Consider the following 20,797-nt stretch of genomic DNA (forward strand, 5'->3'; position numbering starts at 1 on the left):
CGGGTTTATATTTTATTGTACCTTTTAGAGTATAATAAATTAAGAGGATTAAACAGATGGAAGACATTGAAATCAATCTGTGCAGGAGATTTCTATACAATGAACCACACCTTGCAGGCATAGCTCATAGGTGGTACTTGCCCATCTGGTATATACCTTAAAGCGCATCTGGAAACTAGAACCATATTAACTAATCTCGAAACATTTTAAGGTAATTATGAAAGCCAGCATCATCAGAATTGAAACAAATTCCTATAAACACGGATTGAAAATTGATTAAAATCATAATAACGGCAAATCAAAATAAATCAAAGATGTGCAAACTAACAATCGCAAAATCATAACAGGATATCCAAGCTTGTTTATGTGCCACAAAAGAGATCATGTGCGTACTTTCAATGATGCTCTGGTAGTATTTTGTCCGTCAAACATCAGACCTATTATATTTAACAACACAATAATAGTTTTTTGCACTATTAACAACTAAACTTTGAAATATATATTATATAAAAATAGCTACAAAACGTAAGATTCTTTTAAGGCATGACAATGTCTTTTTTAAATATGTTAAAGATCTATTTGTAAATTTAAAGTATTAAATCAACCAGGGTTATATATATATATATATATATATATATATATATATATATATATATATATATATATATATATATATATATATATATATAGTCTAATGTAATAAAGAAGGACATGATTAATTATAGAAAAACCCTGAGTTATGATTGATCTCGGAAACTAAATTACAATTAATAACACATTTTACCTTAGGTATGATCATCCTTAACCTTTACTTAACATTCTTGCACAAATTTATTTGATTATAACTCACTAGAAAAAAAAGAAAAAATATCCCCCTAAGGTCAATGAGAGGTTGTGTTGATAATGGCACACGGAAGGAACGAGTATATGACACTAAATGTGATAATGAACACACTGCACCAAGTTACACAGGGATTGTGGCATTTAATAGTTAGAATGTTATTTCAAGCTAGTTCTCCAACAGAAGAGCTAAGTACCTTTTTGGCAAAGGCATATCCAAGTTTCATGAAACTACTGCGCTTATTTAGTAAAAATAATAATTATTTAAACAAGCCTGCCTAAGAGGAGAATGTCTGCAGCTAAATCATGAAATCAAAGCGCTAAACACAAAGGAAAACCATTACTATTTAGTTTGCTGTAAATATAAAGGTTTATACCGTGTTTGCTTTGGCAGAGTGAAATAGAGCTTGGTTTTACCAAGCAAACCATGTTTCAGGACTTTAGTGTATTTTTTAAGTTATTAGTAGATAACCTCACAATAGCTTAAATGGAATATTACTCTGAAGGTTGGACTTTTGGGTCATGCTAAGTAAAGGATTCGTTTTGATAAAGCAAACAACTTTCTTTCCTGTATAATGGGCTTTGTTTATTGGTGGTAGAATAAGAGCCGGCTAGTTTATATATACCGCTATCTAGCCACCAACAATGACCTAGGAGTTGGTGGCTGGAATCAATCCACAGCAGCGGTGATGCATGGCATATCACAAGCACAATTCTTGTGTATGATGAACACAAAGCTTTTACATTATCATCACTAAATATCACACCTTATACTGCACCACCTAAACTAGGTGCTCAAGCAAAAGCACATTCCTTTCTTTAAGTTGTTGGTTGGCTATCACTGGAGTTGTATTGACACGATATTTACTCAATCGCACCCCCTGCTTTAAGCTGGAGCTGGTGAGTGATCTAGAAGCTGGTTGAGCATTTTATTTGAAATCATACTTATTTTTCACATTGTAACACCTAGTCAATGACGGAGAACAGGTTGAAATCTCATCCTCAACCATGAAAGCAAGTTCGTTATTACATTAAACTTACACTCTGGACTGCTTGGGGTTTTGCGATCTATGTAGGAATTAAAGTCCAGGAGGAACTCTGTGTTATTAGTGGATATCTTGAGGTCACTGCAGTACTCCCTGTGTAAGAAAAAAAAGTACTTCATTTTTACATGTGACAACATGCTTAGAATATGTAGAAGGTGGTGAAAATGGCTGTAAAACAGCTTTGAATTCTGAAAAGGTTTCCCTTCATTACATGGCCATGCATTAATGTATTATTGTTTCATTTGCGTATAAATATCTCTGTAGATGTTATGGTGTCCATAACCGTCCTATCTTATAACAAACACTTGTAACAAAAATGCTTCAGTTTTATTTACTTATTAACAAATGTGATAACAGAAGCAAAATAATTGTACACAATCATTGAGTGGTTTTGGGTTACTTGTTCACGGTTACTTGTCCAGTCAACAAGAAGTTTTTATCCAATTTTATGGATAGAATACATTTAAAGCAATATGATTAATGCACTTTAGGTATTATTACAACTTCATTAATACAAAGTGTCATTGTTATTCATGTATTTACGAAGTTGTAAAAATAGAACAAAGAAAAACAGAATTTGATGGCAGGTAAGAACAATTAGGCCCATCTAGTCTGCCTGTTTTTCCTTGTGTAAAGACTCAAATCTTAATCAGTCCTTTGTCTAAGATTCAGGATAGCTTTATGCCATGCATGTTTAAATTCACTCTGGTTATTAGCTTCTACAACTTCTGCTTGACCTTTTGTTCTGCTACCACCCTCTCGGCAGGGACGGACTGAGACCATCCAGGGCCATGGGCAACAAAAAGCCATGGGACCCTTTGGTGATGCCCCTCTCACAATGTTTTCTTACCTTTCCTGTGTCTGCCTCCTCTCCTGCAGCCCCTCTTTCTCCACCTTTTCTTCTTCTGTCTTGCCTTTTTTTCTCCTTAGGGAACCAGCAGCCTTCTGGTCCAGAAGTGGGCATGGCTTTGCTTCAGCGCTGAGCGCCGGGATCTGACATCAAATCCCAGCGCACAGCATAGGCCAGCGCTCCTCATGTTATACAGGGGGCAGGTGTAAGCAGAGCTCCTGCTGCCCACTGAGCCCCGCTCCCTTGATTTTGGGCCAGTTAGATCTCTCTAACCAGCCCTGCTTCTGCAGCCCCTCCTCAGACCCTTGCGGTCCTCCCGACTCCCAGTCCTTCCAACCCCCTCGGGCCCCCGGTCCATGCCCGATGGGTCAGTCCGCTCCTGCCTCTCGGTAAAGTAAAACTTCCTCACATTACAGCTAACCCCCTGTCTAGTTTTAGAATGTGATTTCTTGTTCTAACGTCCTATAATATAACATCGCCCATCTCTTTTACGGAAACCTTGACTTGGTAGACAGTATTTCTGGAATCACTTTGTTCATACAAAGTTTACGCTTGAATACTTGATCCACAGTATTTCTGACTCATGACATGAATATCTTTCTAGTGTCATGCAAAAGTAACACAGTTAGTGGAACATGTTAACAATAGAAGGAGATTAATGAACCTTGGGGCTAAGAAAGTGTATCCAACTTCATCAAAATGTTCAGGCTTCAGAGATTCAGAATCTAGAATAAAAAGATAAAGTAGAGTCAATAAAAATACATTGTAAGAATAACACCTAACACAATAGGTGGGAAGCAATTCTTTGTTATACCCTCAACAGGCTGATGAGCAAGTCAACCATCAACATTGTCCTTCATGATGAAAATTCTGGCTGTGCTGGGATGTAACATATTGATCAAAGATGAAGGACTACTTTTTACATCCTAACTGCGCAGGTTTTGCTTACTGGGAAATATGTAGTGTTAGTAATTGATGCATACATTTATTATGAAGCAGGCCATCATAAAAACTTTACCATTTATTTTAAACTGTGTTTAGATATGCTAGAGCACCACTCATTAATTGCTGGAAAAGTTAAGAATACAGACATTATTCTCACAATTGCATTGACTATACCAACTTCCTTGACTATCTACACAGAGCCATTTTTGCATTTGCCAAATGACAGCTTTATACACAATTTGAACAACATCTAATGATAGGAATATTACTATCTATACACGCATCACTAGATTTAGATGGTAGCAAAAATGTAGTACCAATAATTTCGGTTTTGTTAAAAACAAACTGTGTTCTGTTACTAAATATGGTTACAATCAGGTAGGTAATACATTCTTGCTTTGAGTTCTGTATAGCCCTTGCAGGGGCCATTCTGGTAACTGATGACATGGAAAAAGGAGACAGTTATAGATGGTGTAGGGAGAAGATTTGAAGTTGAAGATTTGAGACTACCGAAGGAAAGTAAACAACAAGGAAATACTTGCCCTTAATTTTGCCCTTTTTGGCTGTGAAAATCCACCAGATAGAGAAAGCAGGGAAACAGAAAAAACAGGGTAAAGCAAAAAGGGTTCACAAACAATATTTTATTCAATGGAGCTCTTGAATAAAATTATTGCGTATAGATCAAAGGTTTAATAAAACAGTGTAGTAGGAAGAGTTACAACAAACACTCATCACAACTAGTACATAAGTAATAATTCATCTTGTAAGGCCCTCCTTGGACCAGGATCATGTTGAGGGTTTATTGTGCAAGATAAAGGTCAGAAGAATAAGCATTCCTACATCAATATCACTGCAAAACATATTTGTTGGAAAAAATACTTTAATTGAAGAGCTGTATTCATTTTATTCTTCCTTTGAGAATGAATGATATTCAGCATGGTTACTTGCAATAATCATCTAATTGTAAACTTGCTTAGTATGAATAATGTAAACAAACAAAGTATGATGGAGAATATGGAATGCAGTGCCACGCTGAAGTATCACAATGACAAAATTCAAATCTTGCTTGTTTCATTTGTGCTTGCAGAATGCATGCATTATTTTTAAGCTACAGTGTATAATGTAATGTATAGAAGCCCCTAAAAACACACATATCTAATCCCAGACTGGTCATAGTGGTAATAAACATTTTCATATTTGTAGGGAGTTTCAAGGTCTCACTGGACCTATTAAAGCATGAATAGCCTCCTGTTTAATTCAAAAATAGGTATTGCTGTATCGGTCTCATAAAAGATGCTATCCTTTGCTAAACTTTTCAGTTTGACCTCCATAACCGTTTCCATACAAGTAGAATAATAACACGCTTTTAAGTTTCTTCTTTGGATTGAGTAAAAAAATAATTTTATGTCAACTCCATGCATTGCCGCAATGCTATTATTTGAAGGTATCCTATAATCAATGTATGGGAAATTATATATATATATATATATATATATATATATATATATATATTCAACAATCAGGCATTTATTTCATAAATTAACATGTGTTTCCATTCTTGAAATAAATGTCCTGCAAACATGCACCTGCATTACTACCAATGTGCTTCTGGCCATCTGCGAGTTTCGAACATGTAAAGCACAGCCAACTATCATATTACAGGCTGGGAGAAAGGAAGAGAGCAGCTCTTCTCAAATGAAATACAATCCATTTGCTAATGCTTGGATTCTGTACACTAAAGCTTGCACACAAACCCTTTAAATATCAGCAATAAGTGAGAGATTAGCAATGATTCTAGAAATACAAGAGGTTTTAACACTGCAGGCCAAACATTGCCAGTTTATATTCTACATGTATAGAATATAAGGTAAACCCTCTGTATTTTAATGTATCTATTTCAATTATTTCTTCCACTCAAGGAATAGATCAGCTATCCTCAACCCGCGAGTTCAAAACTATGTGCTAATAATGTCTGACTGTTGATGGTTAGCTGGTTAAAGGATTAGCAGATCAAATGGAAAAACACTTTGCTTGATTGAGTCTCTGAGTCGTTGCTGCTGTCCAAGGCTAAATGAGCAAATTCTATGCATGCTAATCTTGAGCGTTGAGTAACCTCCTTAATGTTCCTCAATGATAAGTTAACATATCAGCCTCGAAAAGGTGTTTTTCCTACTGGGGAATTGAGCAAACCTGTAGAATGCACGACTTTCTTAATAAATGGTGTGAGATCATATAACTTGATATAATTATTAGGTTGAATTTACAAGACAAAGTAGCTACTGAAGCCAGTGTCTTGTGGGCTTTGTGTGTTTATTTTTTTGGGTAGAAAAAAAATGTAATGTTGCTTTGGTAGCCATAATTAGAATATCACAAGGTTGAGTAGAACTGAGTCAGAATCATTGCTATGATCTGTTGAAATGTTGGGGAAACATCCACATAACTTCACAGTGGTTACAGGAATAAAAAATATTTCCAGTTGAGCAGATCTATTGTCCCACCTTATAAACAGGCACCAGTATGTACCCAGTTACTTACACTTTGCTTGTGTTATTGTTTCTTCCAATTTAGCTTTAATGTAGTAAAAGCCATAAGATGGTAGGACCAAGGCCAGGCTGGAACAGACAGATTAAATACATTAGCATGTTAAAACACAGTTCTTCATTAATGCATTTCCGTCATAATATCTCACAGTAAATGCTATCCGAGCAGGAACACTCTGAAGGTCCAGATGTGGTGGAAACACTCCCATGTGGCTAGCCTGTCTCTGCCTTCCCCGAGCAAGGAAGGTAGGCATCTCCAGAGAAGATCACATAACGCTTATGCCTTTTATGATACAACATTACATTGTCTAAAATGTGGTATGTTTAATTGATAAACTGCCGCAATACAGCTCAAATTATATTTTCACAAATAGTCACGTCGCGATTGTACCAGGCTGTGAGTGTTTTAACTGTCATTGTTGCTGCCCCTCTTCCTATTGTGACGAGAGCTCCATGTTGCTCCACATTGGTCTGAAGGTCCTACAACCACCCAGCATCTTAAGGCCTTTTGAAAGTAGTGAAAATAAGTTCCACAAGGATGGCTATTTTGCTAAACAAACTCCACAACATTTATAAACTCAGAAAGACTTATCAGAAAAACAAATAGAATTCAAGCACGCAAATCTAAACTTGAAGATAACAGACCAATTGGCCAAGAGATGTCTGTTACACAATAAGCAATAGGATTGGTCTCTCTTGTTGCTTCCTCTGTCTGGTCACACACTTTTTACACGGAAATGTATTTCTCCCTTAAATGTTAAACCCCCCCCCCATTGGAACTAAATGAAAGCCAGCAAGACTGATTTTGATGATATTGGGAAGTACTGTATTTTGATACAGAAAACACCACAATAATATGTAAAGATCATGTTTGACTCATAACACTTACATAATAGATCACTTTACGCTTAATCATCACAGAAGTACAATAAACATTACTTTCACATAAACAGTCTTCCATTTCTTAAAGATATCCAGCATGATTATTACAAAAACAGAAAAGTGGTTATAAAGGAAGCGGGGCTAAAAGTCCTTATATGTTAGCCAAAACATGTACAGTCGTGACAAAAGTTTTGAGAATGACACAAGTATTGCTCTTCATAAAGTTTGCTGCTTCAGTGTTCTTAGATATTTTTGTCAGATGTTACTATGGTATACTGAAGTATAATGACAAGCATTTCATAAGCGTCAAAGGCTTTTATTGACAATTACAGTAAGTTTATGCAAAGAGTCAATATCTGCAGTGTTGACCCTTCTTTTTCAAGACCCTGCAATCCATGCTGTTAATTAACTTCTGGGCCACATCCTGACTAATGGCAGCCCATTCTTGCATAATCAATCCTAGAGTTTGTCAGAATTTGTGGGTTTTTGTTTGTCCTACCGTCTCTTGATTATTGACCACAAGTATTCAATGGGATTAAGGTCTGGGGAGTTTCCTGGCCATGGACCCCAATTTTTGATGTTTTGTTCCCCGAGCCACTTAGTTTTTACTTTTACCTTAATGGCAAGGTGCTCCATAATGCTGGAAAAGGCAGTGTTCGTCACCAAACTGTTCTTGGATGGTTGGGAGAAGTTGCTCTTGAAGGGTGAGTTGGTACCATTCTTTATTCATGGCTGTGTTCTTAGGCAAAATTGTGAGCCCACTACCTTGGCTGAGAAGCAACCCCACACATGAATGGTCTCAGGATGCTTTACTATTGGCATGACACAGGACTGATGGTAAGGCTCACCTTGTCTTCTCCGGATAAGCTTTTTAAGGATGCCCTAAACAATCGGAAAGGGGAAAATTACTTTACCCCTGTCCTCAGCAGTCCAATCCCTGTACCTTTTGCAGACTATCAGTCTGCCCCTGATGTTTTTCCTGGAGGGAAGTGGATTATTTGCTGCCCTTCCTCCTCCAAAAGTCTTCTCCTCACTGTGCGTGCAGATGCACTCACACCTGCCTGCTGCCATTCCTGAGCAAGCCCTGCACTGGTGGTGCCCCGATCTCGCAGCTGAATCAACTTTAGGAGACGGTCCTGGCGCTTGCAGGACTTTCTTGGGTGTCCTGACGCAATCTTCACAACAATTGAACCTCTCCTTAAAGTCTGTTATTCTAACTCAATCAGCATAACAGAGAGTCCATGTCAACACTCTCCCGTGTTAACCAGAGAATCATTGACATGATGTCAGCTGGTCATTTTGGGGCAGGGATGAAATGCAGTAGATTTTTTTTTTCATGGCAAAGAGGGTCTTTGCAATTGATTGCAATTCATCTGATCACTGTTCATAACATTCGGGAGAATATGCAAATTACCATAATCTAAAATAAAGCAGCAGACTTTGTGAAAAACTAATATTTGTGTCATTCTCAAAACTTTTGGCCATGACTGTATAACTGTCAGTAAAAACTTCTTAAGCAGTAGTTGAAATGTTTTAAGAAGATATAAAAATGATGTACAATTGTTTATCATTAAACAAAGCCTTCATGGACTTTTTATAGGAATATATTTAGTCAAGCCATTAATTTACGGCTTGAACACATATAAGCAATTAACTAGAAGACCAAGGTCTGACCTGGAAAAAAACAACTCTGGAAATTTGCAAATTAGAGCTTGATTCAGAAGCTATTGAGAAATGTCAGGCTACATCTGTTCTGAGTCAAACATCTTGTATGTTACTAGGTTCATTAAATTTCTTCCCCTCTGCGCACAGGTGGAGACATTTAACCGAATCAAGGAAAAAGCTGCACTATGAGCACAGAAACTTTCATTAAAAGTATGTTTTCTGGTTCTACAACTGGCATTTATTTTGATAGACATAATAGATATCAAGTCTAGAAAAATATAAAAGTAGCCAAGAAATGTCATACCTTCTATATATGTCAATGTGTAACTTTGACTCAACATTCCAAATGTGATGATAAATCACAACAGCTTCTTACAACTAGAAGGTAAGCTGTTTGGTTTAGGTACCCTGCTGACATAATTTTACCCTGATACTCTAATCAACTAAGTTTAAGGTTCAATCATGTCATCAAATTAAGACACCCAGTGCTTCAATTTCTAATACAGGATATGCAAATTAATAACCGTAAAGACCATTGGAATAACGGCGCCAAACCCTTATTGAGATTGATATAATCAATAAATACAGTAAATACATACTTTTTACCAAATGTTAGGGAGCGGCTTTCTCTGTTTCCACATTTTTTTAGACCTATGTGATTTTCTTGTTTATTTTCCGTTTCTGTGCAGTTTTAAGGAAATGAAATGTGTACATGGGGATAGCAAGTATACCACTGATATTAACTGCACATTAAGATGTTTGGCTTCACCGAGCATGTACTGTATTAGGTTACTTTAATGATATCCCCAGACTCTTTGTGCATGCTGTAATAGTTGGCTAAGTTAGACAGAGTCGATATGTGTACAACTGCATCCTAACAATTGCAATTCATCCATGTACAGCCTTCCACTCTAAAGGCACAGAACTTATATGAAACTAGGTATCTGTTGGAAATATAATTTCAAGGTAATTATGAAACAGCATGTGTCCCATGTTATTGAGCTCACTTTAGAGACAGGAAAACGTAGTTTACATCCCTAATCCAGCCTGCAAAATCGGAGGATGTAGGGTCATCTTAAGCAGATAGCATTTTAGTACATTGTTGCACATAGAGTCAAAGTGAACTTTAACAGTGTCACATGTGACATTTGTATTACTCAACTCCAAAATCAACAAGCTTATGACTCATGCCTCAAGAAATAATGAGTAATTTCCTTGCTTAATATGCTTTATCCATTCAACTGTGGTACAATCATGTTTTGATTTTTTTTTTGTAATTGTGTTTTAAGTTAAATGACATGTGCCTGCTTTTTCTTTTATGAGCCGCAGTTTGGTATAGCCTTATGGTCAGGCTTCTGTAGAGCTTTGGTGAGTACACCAGCATATTTTATTTATAGCTGCAAAAAAAGTTAAAGGCTAATAGCAATTGTTTGTTTCTGAGTGGAAAAGATTTTTTTTTTTTTTTTTAAATCCAAACTAAGTCATAATTAAGAAGATACTGTTTTCCGTGTTGCCATGTATAATGATATACAGTAATAGGTTTGAGTGATAAATAAAAATTGGTAAACGTTCTAACAAGTTCAGCAAAAAATGAGAAAATAAAATAATTCAACCACCAAAAGCGAAACACTTAAATTACAATGAAACAGAAAATGTTGGTACCTGTAATCTGTTCCATTCACCGGACCCCATGTGTATGTCCTGTTTGCTCTGTCAATATACCTCTGAAAAACAGCAATTGAAAGTAATAAAGCAGATTTCTCAAGAACCATAATCTATAGAAGAGTTCTTCAACAGTTACGAGATATACATTCATAAAGGTGTGTGCTTAAAATGCCACAATATACTCTGATCCTCCAACATAGAGTATCTCTCTCTATTATAGTGTGTTCTCTTTTGTCATGAAAAGGTGAATTACTGTATTGGTGAATTTTGACTAATGATCTCTATAACAGGGAACTTCTCGGGGTAGGCTACCCTGAGCTCTCCCTCTTCCAAGGAAGGGGCTTTTTAATGGGACAGGGCTAGCTATCCATGGAGGCAGGGATGATCACAGACAGTATTAAGTGGGTAGGGAGGAGGAGTAGGAGTTGGTGAGAGTAGCCATGGCAAGGCACCGCTTCCTTGGGGGAGAAAGAAGACAGTGACCCAGAGAAGCAGTGCTTCATCTGGTGTCTCTGGGTGAAGCCTGGAGAGTTCACAGATATGGTGATCTCAGTACTTGCTAACAAATACAAATGACACTCCATATGCAATGTATGTGAATCAAGATGAAATGTAAGCCATAATAATAGTCCAAATAGTCCAACACAATTTTAAGCTGAATGTTTGACTGTGGGTAATAATTTTTAGATATGTACCGTATTGGCTCGGATATAGGCCGCCCCCGTATATAGGCCGCACCCTAAAAGTTTGGTGCTTTTTTAAAGAAAAAGTTTTTTTCTTTAAAAAAGCACCAAAAAAACATGCTGCCACTCTGTCCCCCCCCGAGATATGCTGCCACTGTCCTCCCTCCCCGAGATATGCTACCACTCTGTCCCCCCCCCGAGATATGCTACCACTGTCCTCCTCTGCCCCCCCCCGATGCGCTTAGACAACCTCCCGTGCCGGCATAACCCCCCCCCCCGTGGGAAGTTCTGGCAGGGGAGGCTGTCTGAGCGTATCGGGGAGTAGGATGCAGGTCCCCCCGAATATAGGCCGCACCCCCACTTTAAAGACTTAAAGTGGGGAAAAAAAGTGCGGCCTATATTCGAGCCAATACGGTAACTAAAACAGCAAATATGCAGGAGTGGTCTTGCAATGAGGGTAGGGGGAATTGCCTTTGATTGTTCTGCCCTCCTCCCCTGATAGTTATAAGGATTAAACATGCAAGGTCAAATATTCACATCTACAGAATATCTGGGGAAAATGTAACACCATGGTGGACATATTTCCAGTGTAAGTCAAAAATGTACAGCTTTGCACACCAAGTACTCCTCAAAAGCTATAAAGTATATAGAGTATTTAATAAAATGAAAACTGTAATCACATTGGTTCATACCTCTACAAATCACAATGTTACAGATGTAGTATCAGAAACATCTCAGTGTTGTGGCACCTTTTCCAAAGTGACTAGATCATCACTTAGTGCTATTATTATCATATTATGCGATTCTGGCGCTTATTCCGTAATATGGTCATCGTATGTACCAATGTTATTTTATTTATCACTTTAATAGATGTCTATAGTTTTTTTGCAGTTGTTTACATAATGTAAGATAACATGGGTGTTTGAAGCTGATCAGGAGATAAAAACAGACACAGTCTGACATTTGCTGTTTCTAGTGGAAAAAATTGTTAAACCGTATTCATGCCCCATTGCATAATTTATGTTCATTTTAAAAGATCTAAGGCTTGGCAATCTAACCTGAACATTGGAATGTTGATCAGAGATGCGTCCAGTGTAAAACTTTGTTCCCAAGAAGAATGTATTACTAATCTTATTTACCGCTTCATGAAAACCATTTAATTCTGTTTCAGTCAATTGCATCACTTACGCAAAATGTATAGCCCTTGAGGTCCACACCTTAATGTCTATAGATAATTTAGTACATTTGTTTGTAGTTCCTCTTAATCAGTATCTTCTCATGTATTGAAATTCTATATAAATTTACTAAGTTCACAAGACTCCTACCTCATCTTGAGATTTCACTAATGTTTCAAAGGTACGCTCCCCGATTTCACCATCAATCATTTTAGTACGAATCTATAAAACAGAAAACAATGGAATTTGATTGTATTCAGATTTTATTCATATATAAAATAAACCTGGAGTATCTGAGCATTAGGCAAACAAATTGTCTGTCTCCTCAAGGTCCATCATACCTGAAGGTCTTCGGAATGTAGATTTTTTAAAAGTGTTTTAGTCCTGTTAATAGATCTTACCTCGACTTTATGTTCATTTTCTAGCTCTGCATCCAAAAAATCCAGTGTTACAGGCTCCTGAGATTTTTGGTTCTGTGGCAGAAGATATAATATAATAAGACAATGGTCTTGAAAAAACAGTAGCTACAAATTACTATTTTAAAAAAACTTAACTATTTAAAGAAAAACACTTACCACTTTGGATTTGCTGTGCTACAAAACAATGTTGACCATCAAGACTATAACATTATATTGTATTGAGACTAAATTTCAACAAACTATTGTTCTAAGAACATAGAGAATGTTTTCTCATCTGGTTCAAATTGTATTGTACATACATTTTCAAGACTCTAGAAGATGCTGCTCTTCTCAATTGAGTGCAAATGTTAGGTATATTTTGCAATTAATGTTGCAATGCACATTAATGGTTCAATGCACCCTAGTAGAAGTGACCGTTGGAATATGTTTTGCATTATATTGACTATGGGCTGTGTCTAGGTGCAATACAACATGCCTGTCCCTCTCTAAACCATGGGAAAAAAGGCAAAGTTAGTGAGAAGTGGTAATGATAAAGGGCGACTTGTTAGCAAACCCCTTCTTTGATTTTGAGTACTCTTGAATTTCAACCATACATACAGTTTGAATGTATGGTTTGGTTATTACAGTATAAAAAACCCAAATTTGCCAAACTATTTTATTTCCTACCAACGTACACAACCATGAAAAATCAAGACTGTTCACTAGACATGTAAATCTTAATCAGCAAAACAGATAGTCGAAAGCATCACTGCCCAGACCCACATTCAGATATATTATAAATATATAAACATACTTCTTTCCCAGATGAGAAGACATTAACCGCTAAGAAGACTAAAAAAACACACATTTCCCATATTATATAACTAACACTAAATTATCCAACAACCATGCTCAGTGTATGTTATGTTGGACAGTATGCAAATATAGGTGCTGAGTAGCATTAAAGTAAGATTTGCATATTTTTCATAGGTTTTAGAGATTTGCAAGGCCATATTTGGGCCAAAAATAGACCCAGTTATTGAAAGCACCCCAGGCCATGGATAAATTGATTGCTGTATGCAATGCTGTATGCAATTTAAAATAGGTCAAGACACAGTGGTATTTCCCTGGTAGGACCAGACCTGTTCATATTAAGATGCATTTACATACTTTCGAATAGAGACACCCCCTGTGAATCCCTATCTTCACACACACCATACTCGTATCCATTTGAATAATCTACGGTTATCATGTGCGTCTCTATTATGTACTATATCTATATCTATCTATATTGTAAATTAAATATTACTGTTTTATATTGTCTTATCCTCTTCTGCATTGATAAATGTCAATGAGAATGAAAGCACAAACATAACAAAATATGAATATTTTCAAAATGCAAAAAAAAAGCCAGTTCTTACATGCAACGGATTACGAATAGCAGGATCAAGCATCATGCATGAAGAATAGATATGTTCCATTCCAAAAAAAAAAGTAGAAAAAGAAAATAATATCATAAGAAATAAACAAAATCAACCAATGTACATAAAAATAACAAACTCAAACAAGCAAAAACTATCATTGGGCAACTTGAAAAATGCTTTTTTTGTTTAAGCATCTGTTTTACAGTTCGTAGATTTTGTGATATCTCTGCAAGGCTTTGCTTACAGGTAGATTTTTAGACAGCAATGCTGGCAATCGAATTAAATTGAATTATTAAGGGATGCAGGACATTATGTAATGTATTGTTTCTACGGCTAAGGAACACCACATAATTCCATCATCAATAATAATGTGATGACTGTAACTCTTGAAAGTTAAAGTCCATTTATGGAAGCAAAGTGCTGTGTAATTTAATTGTATTTAGGTGCATACAGGAAATGTATTCAAACATAAAACAACATGCAACATACAAGCAATATTGTAACCATGCAAGACATGCAAAATGAATTTGGACAAGATTATTGAATGAACTACAGATGAAAAGTTATTGTGATGTTAAAAGTTACTTTTAACCAAATATGTTAATACAGTTGAAATGTTCTTTTTCTTGTCCAAAATATGGCTTGAAATAATGGACATGCTTGACCATGCTTAGGAAATTTTCATCTGTAATACAGACTTGCAATGAACCTCCACCTAGGTTATAAGTGTAATGTCCTTTTATATGCGGAGTAATCAGCAACAGTTTTATCATGCTGCCATCTGACATTTGTCATAAAAGCAGCTCTAAATTGTAATATAACCCCCACACATACTAGATGTATTGGAAAATAAAAATCATAGCAGCAACTGAGTGATGGAAATCTTCATATCTCTTCTTAAACATAAGATAAAATCAGATAATCAGATTATGAGTGGGGCAAATCAAAGTAAAATCCAAATATTATATATATATATATATAGATATATATCTATATATATATATATATACACACATATAGATATACATCTATACATCAAAGGGTTCTTAGTGTCCTTGGTTTACTGTTAGAAACCAGCAAAGGTAAAGGTTATATCTATTTACAAAATCTCCAATTATATAAACTATTAATAAATGATGGCTAAAGCACTTTACTTTTGTCATCATCTGTTCTCCCCACGCATACTCATTTTGGGCACACACAAAGTATTGTTTTGCCAGCCTAGCGGTAAAAGCAAATATAAGCGTCTCTTAAACACAGCCCTAGCCAAACAGGAATCTTCGCGGAATTTATTAATAAAGCCTTTTTTTTTTTTGATCAGGGCACTTTCTGCCTGTCTGTTTATATACATAAAGTCTAAAGGCTAAATTGCATGCGTCAGAAGGCATAGTAGCGCTGTTTGTAGCTTAAAGTTAGTTTCCCAGCTGCCCATACAGACTGACCGCTATTAGCACCAGATCTTGATCATTCACCGTTACCTGTATATCAGGCCTTCTTTTCCTCAAATTTACCATGGGAATACCTACACCTACAGGCTGAAGTGGCAGAAAAGATGATTTTTTATGCTTCTATTAATCTTTTATACTATTAATGCATGCTTTTGGTCCCTGATATAATAACCTTTTTATTCATCCAATATTAAAAGCAAGACCACAGCTTGCATTCAGTAAAATCACGTGTTTGATGCAACATCCTACATTTCCTTACAGTTGCCTAAATAGTAGCACATTTTTTAAGTAATAATCTTCAATAGACTACTTTTAAGTATTTATTTGTATACCCAATTCTTAAGGACAGGAATTTTATAATATACGCTATATTTTCCCTAGGTTCAGCTTTCCTTCATAGCCCCTAAAGCATACAGTGGATTCATTAGGAGTTAACTCACAGTTATAATTTAGTTTACAGTTATATTAGTCTATTAGTAAAATTGTCCTAATGAAGGTTAAAAGAATGAATATGGAATATCAAAGTATATCCTTTAAACTGCTAACTTACTTGAACACCTTAGTTGTAGTGGATATGTTTCTCACACAGTGTAGCATGCACCATCACATCATATAGGCAAAACTGAAATCTGGATAACATATTTTAATTGCTTATTGCCCATTTCATTTTTTTCCCCTGCCGATACCATCAGTAGTAATGGAAAAGTATACTACGAGTCTCAAAGGATGTTTTATGCAAAGTAAGCAGATATTTGAGAAAATCATAACAAAAGTTGCTATTATTTTCATATAATAACATGGTCTTACACCATTTAATGGTGATGATAAACACTACAAAAATACAATAGCAGAGATACACTGAAACTATTGTATATTATGAAATAAATGGGGATAGAAAAAACCATGTCACATGGGAAGCGCTCATTGAACTCAGACAAATAAAAAACAATTCGAGTTGTCATCCAATGCAGTAGAAACTTCTGAATCAGTCTTTAATGAGTCTTTCAAAGGGTATGTAGTGACATCTGTTTTGATACAATATCTTTCAAAATAATATTGCTTTTCAACTCTACAATATGGATGCTTAAATGTTATATTATTATTAATGTAAACTTTGTCAACGTTTTTAACAATATATTTTATATAATGTATTATTTTCTAATTGTTCTATTTTATATTAAGATAGACACGTTTCCGTACCTTTGGTTGAAGATTTGGATGAAGCAACACATAGCCATTGGGATCGAGTGCAAAATAATAGCCATTAGGGCAAAGCTGGAGAGGAAAAGAAGAGGGCGAACTATTACACACCAATACACATCTAGCATAGGAAAATTACAATATAAAACATTAAATCAGCTATAATACACACATATATTTTACATACACTTATTACAGCTGTTATATGCAAGATTTCACACAGACTCTCCCCCGTCTTGCATTCTTGAGTTGCAAGAGTTCAGGAATCTTAAGATTGTTCAATATAACCCATAATTAATTGTGACAGGCACACAAAAATGCTACATTTATGTAAATTTATCAAAATACATCCAATTACAGTATTGTGTTAAATAAATATTGTTATAAATGATATCCTCTTGTGGTAGCTGCTTTGAATACTATTTGAGAAAACATTCCAAATGTTCTTGTAAACTGTCCCAGCACACAGTGACTACAAAAAAGGAACATTTAAAAAAAATGGACGCAGGAATCAGAGTGAAATTATATTTTTTTGGTTTATATTCTATATATTATATTCTATGAGCAAAAACACTATATAATCTTTTGTCCATTTGTGCTATTTGAAAAGGCATTTAACCCTTGGCATGCCTGAGAATGCATAACCAGCCCATTGGGACCTACACTGCTACGTCATTATTGCATAGGCTTGCCAGCAAGCCCCCAAACATATATAACGTTAACAGACCCTTAACGGTTTGTGTAAAATTAAGAGCTCACTGTAAAACGAGGTGTAAGTCTTTTAATATCTTTCAAGGACACGTCAACTCCCATGACTCCAAGGATGAGCTGGTTCTATGAAGAAAAAGAAAAAAAAAAGAATGACATTAGTAAACACAATTTGAGATGTTTCGTTTGCTTAGTTAAGATAAACATGGTTTGAATGTCATAGAGCATACAGCAGATTGTGAAGCCTCCAATGTACCTAAAGATTCAGAAAGCCTATACAATTCCTACAGTTCACCGAGATGATGTAACTAAAAGTGCATATGTTAATATCCTTCCTATCTAAACAGAGATTATTGATAGTATTTTACCCTTGACTTCAATTAAACATTAGCGTTTGCCTTTGGTCCCGTGAAACCAATAAAGAATATGGAGTGTGTGTGGCCAAGTTTACATTACATGGCCTTTTGTCAGGAAGCCCAGAGTGAGTTTTCCCTCAGAGGATATGCAGTCTAATAAAACAAATGTTTTAATAATGTCTGCGAGATTTATACCGTGGCTTGCTTAATAGCACAATCAATAACGCCACAGAAAAGAAGGGGATTTCGGAACTCCTATGATTTCTGTTAAAAAGTATATATATCTGTGTGTGTATATAAATAGATCTATGCAGAGCGATATAGAAAATCTGACATCACTGGTAAAATCTGATCAATGCTTGCAGACCAGATCTTGTCATAGTTTTTCTGTATTCATCCTCGCCAAGCATAATGACAACACATTTACTTCAACTATTAATGTCTATTTCTTAAATGCAGACTCTTTATTATTATTTAAAACGCTGATTAATGGTTTAGCGCCATCATATTCCACAGCCCTGTACAAAGGGCAATCAGGATATAAAAAGTAGCGCATCAAATAATAATTTGGACAAACGTAATGTGACGGCAGTCCTGCAAAAATGAGTGTGCTGTTAATCTGCACTATGTCCCTTAAGGACAATGGGTGGTCCCTAAACCCATAGAAAACAATGCATTTTGAGCCCGTACATGTACGGGCTTTATCATTAAGGGGTTAAAAACTGTTTATGATTTACTTTATATCTAACATTTTGTAGTGTTAAATATACTGAACAAAGAATACTTTTGTATTTAAATGTTTGTTGTCCAACTTCTACGTACTATTTACTATATTATTGTTTTCACTAGCATCTGGTACACCTAATAGAATGGTCTATGAAATGTTAATGAGTATGATATCACAGTGAAAAAAACTCCTGTCCTTAAGACAGATGAGGCAATAACATGACTGTTGATGTCATTTTGCCAAGGTGGGATTTAAATCAAGTGTAGATAATGCATATCACCATGGCAACCAATGGAATGATCCTATAAGCAGGGACATTCCATTGGTTGCTATGGTGACAAGACCACTTAGCAAGACCAAATTAGTAGCAGAATCCCTCTATATAGGCAACCCCCAACCTCACTTCTAAATTTCCTTAAGACATTATTAAGAATGTATGTTTTGATGAAACTCATTTGTAACAAAGAGGAAAGAAATATGCTGATTCCATTCATTGTATGTCGACTGAAGATCAGTTAGATATTTTAATCCATTTACTGCCTATGGTCTTCGTAATTGGATTATTTAAATAATTGTAATTATTTAGTATTGTATAGAATTGGGACAATGCCCTCTTTTTTTCCCTCAGTGAATATGTGGGTGTTCTTTTTACTGACTTACGCCTAAGAGGGTCATTAAAATTAATGGTTGGTACCTAAAAAGCAAATTTTAGTGTGTGGTATTTTTAGTGTTCTTTTTAAGAAGCTCATACAACATTCACCATGGGCCCCAGTAAGCCTGAATTGATACTTGTAAATAACAAATGTTCCACTGTGGCATTCTGCAAATCATTTGTCCAATAATATGGAATGTTAAAGCATGATGAGCTTAAAATATGTAGTGTTATTAATGGTGGTGCGGTCTCCTGAGTGTAATATCACTGACATCTTACAATAAAAAGTATTACACATGGAGGTTGTGAATATGTCAAAGTGACTTGAAATCAAGTAATTGTCCCCCTGGAGAAAATGTCTCTCTCAGCAGTTAACTGACAAAACAAATAAGCACGGAGCTACTTCGCCATTATTGCACAAAGCGAAGAATATTATTATTAACACTTCTCCCCATATTATTGTTACGATTTAGGTTTGTATTATTAACACTCTCCGTCCCACTGTGGTAGTATGTTATACATTCCTGGATTTTATAAAGTATACACACTGTTAGTGTTGTAAATGATGGCTTGCCTGTTTATTATATTGTAATATTTAAGTTCATGTAAATGGTGATGAGTATTATCTCATTTAAAAATGGAAAATCTTCTCATTAGGTGACTTAAAAGACATAACATTGGTGATATATGTACGGTATGGAGTATAGTAAACCAACATCCTAACCACTGCATTGAGTAAATACTTAAATTAAATATAAGGTTAAGGTAGTGAGCGGTCCCCCCCCCCCAGAAAAAAACATCAGCATCCCTATACATTTCATCTAACGTCTACAATAAATGTAGATATGTTGTTTTGGAAGATCAAATATGAGGAAAATTATTTACGTTTTAGATTACTAATCATGGATTTGATTCCATGTAGTTATCTGGTTGTGTGGGGAATGAGTTATGCAGTTATTTAATATTTAAGTTAAATTATTTTTTCTGTTCATCATCCTAGAAGAGGATTGCTGGTACACGGTGGGGTAAAGTGAGAACAGCAGTGGTACAAGGCAGGGACATCGAGACCATCCCCTCAGTGGCAGCCGAGACACATCTTATTTAAATTATTTACATTGTATATTGGAAACACTCATTTTTTGTGTGTCACATGGAAGTGTCTAAATAAGTGTGTATGAGAAAAGCCTGGTGCATTTGTCATTTCAAACAGACATCTGAAAATTGTAGAGAAAATTCTGAATATTATCTGTGAAGATATAACTATACATATTGCTGTCTGATAGATCTTGGAATAAATAGTAAATACTGCTCAATATCTACTGATCTCAAGTAGCAGAATTCTGCATTACTTTTTGATGCATTATGTAGATCTTAGAGCATCTAAGCAAATGTTATAATGTTTAAACATGATATAGGTCTAATGGATAGCAGGAGGTACAGTCACTACAAAAACATCATAGGATGACTTACTTTCTTTCCATTATGGTCCACTGTAAAATTGAACACAGGAAGAGTTCCTGTGATGACAAGGCCAAGCTCCTGAAAAAGAAAAACAAGTACGATAAGCATCTCTAAACTAAACGTAGATCAAAC

The 20,797-nt window shown here is 35.6% G+C and overlaps 1 protein-coding gene across 4 annotated transcripts in view; it reads right to left on the reverse strand.

Annotated features, from left to right (window-relative positions):
- The window catches only part of CACNA2D1 (calcium voltage-gated channel auxiliary subunit alpha2delta 1), a 247,077-nt gene that overhangs the window by 18,599 nt on the left and 207,681 nt on the right, over window positions 1-20,797 (reverse strand). For 2 of the 4 annotated variants that reach the window (XM_053465051.1, XM_053465049.1), the window contains exons 16-25: window positions 20,675-20,743; window positions 17,521-17,595; window positions 16,762-16,836; window positions 12,693-12,764; window positions 12,442-12,513; window positions 10,431-10,492; window positions 6,217-6,293; window positions 4,224-4,244; window positions 3,401-3,461; window positions 1,882-1,979 (exon numbers count right to left, since the gene is read on the reverse strand). In XM_053465051.1, coding sequence (XP_053321026.1) covers window positions 1,882-1,979; window positions 3,401-3,461; window positions 4,224-4,244; window positions 6,217-6,293; window positions 10,431-10,492; window positions 12,442-12,513; window positions 12,693-12,764; window positions 16,762-16,836; window positions 17,521-17,595; window positions 20,675-20,743 — 682 coding nt within the window. The remainder of the gene's footprint in view (window positions 1-1,881; window positions 1,980-3,400; window positions 3,462-4,223; window positions 4,245-6,216; window positions 6,294-10,430; window positions 10,493-12,441; window positions 12,514-12,692; window positions 12,765-16,761; window positions 16,837-17,520; window positions 17,596-20,674; window positions 20,744-20,797) is intronic. The other 2 variants (XM_053465052.1, XM_053465050.1) reach the window with 1 other exon arrangement.

Source organism: Spea bombifrons, chromosome 4 (genome assembly GCF_027358695.1).
Source record: "Spea bombifrons isolate aSpeBom1 chromosome 4, aSpeBom1.2.pri, whole genome shotgun sequence".
Taxonomy (NCBI): Eukaryota; Metazoa; Chordata; class Amphibia; order Anura; family Pelobatidae; genus Spea; species Spea bombifrons.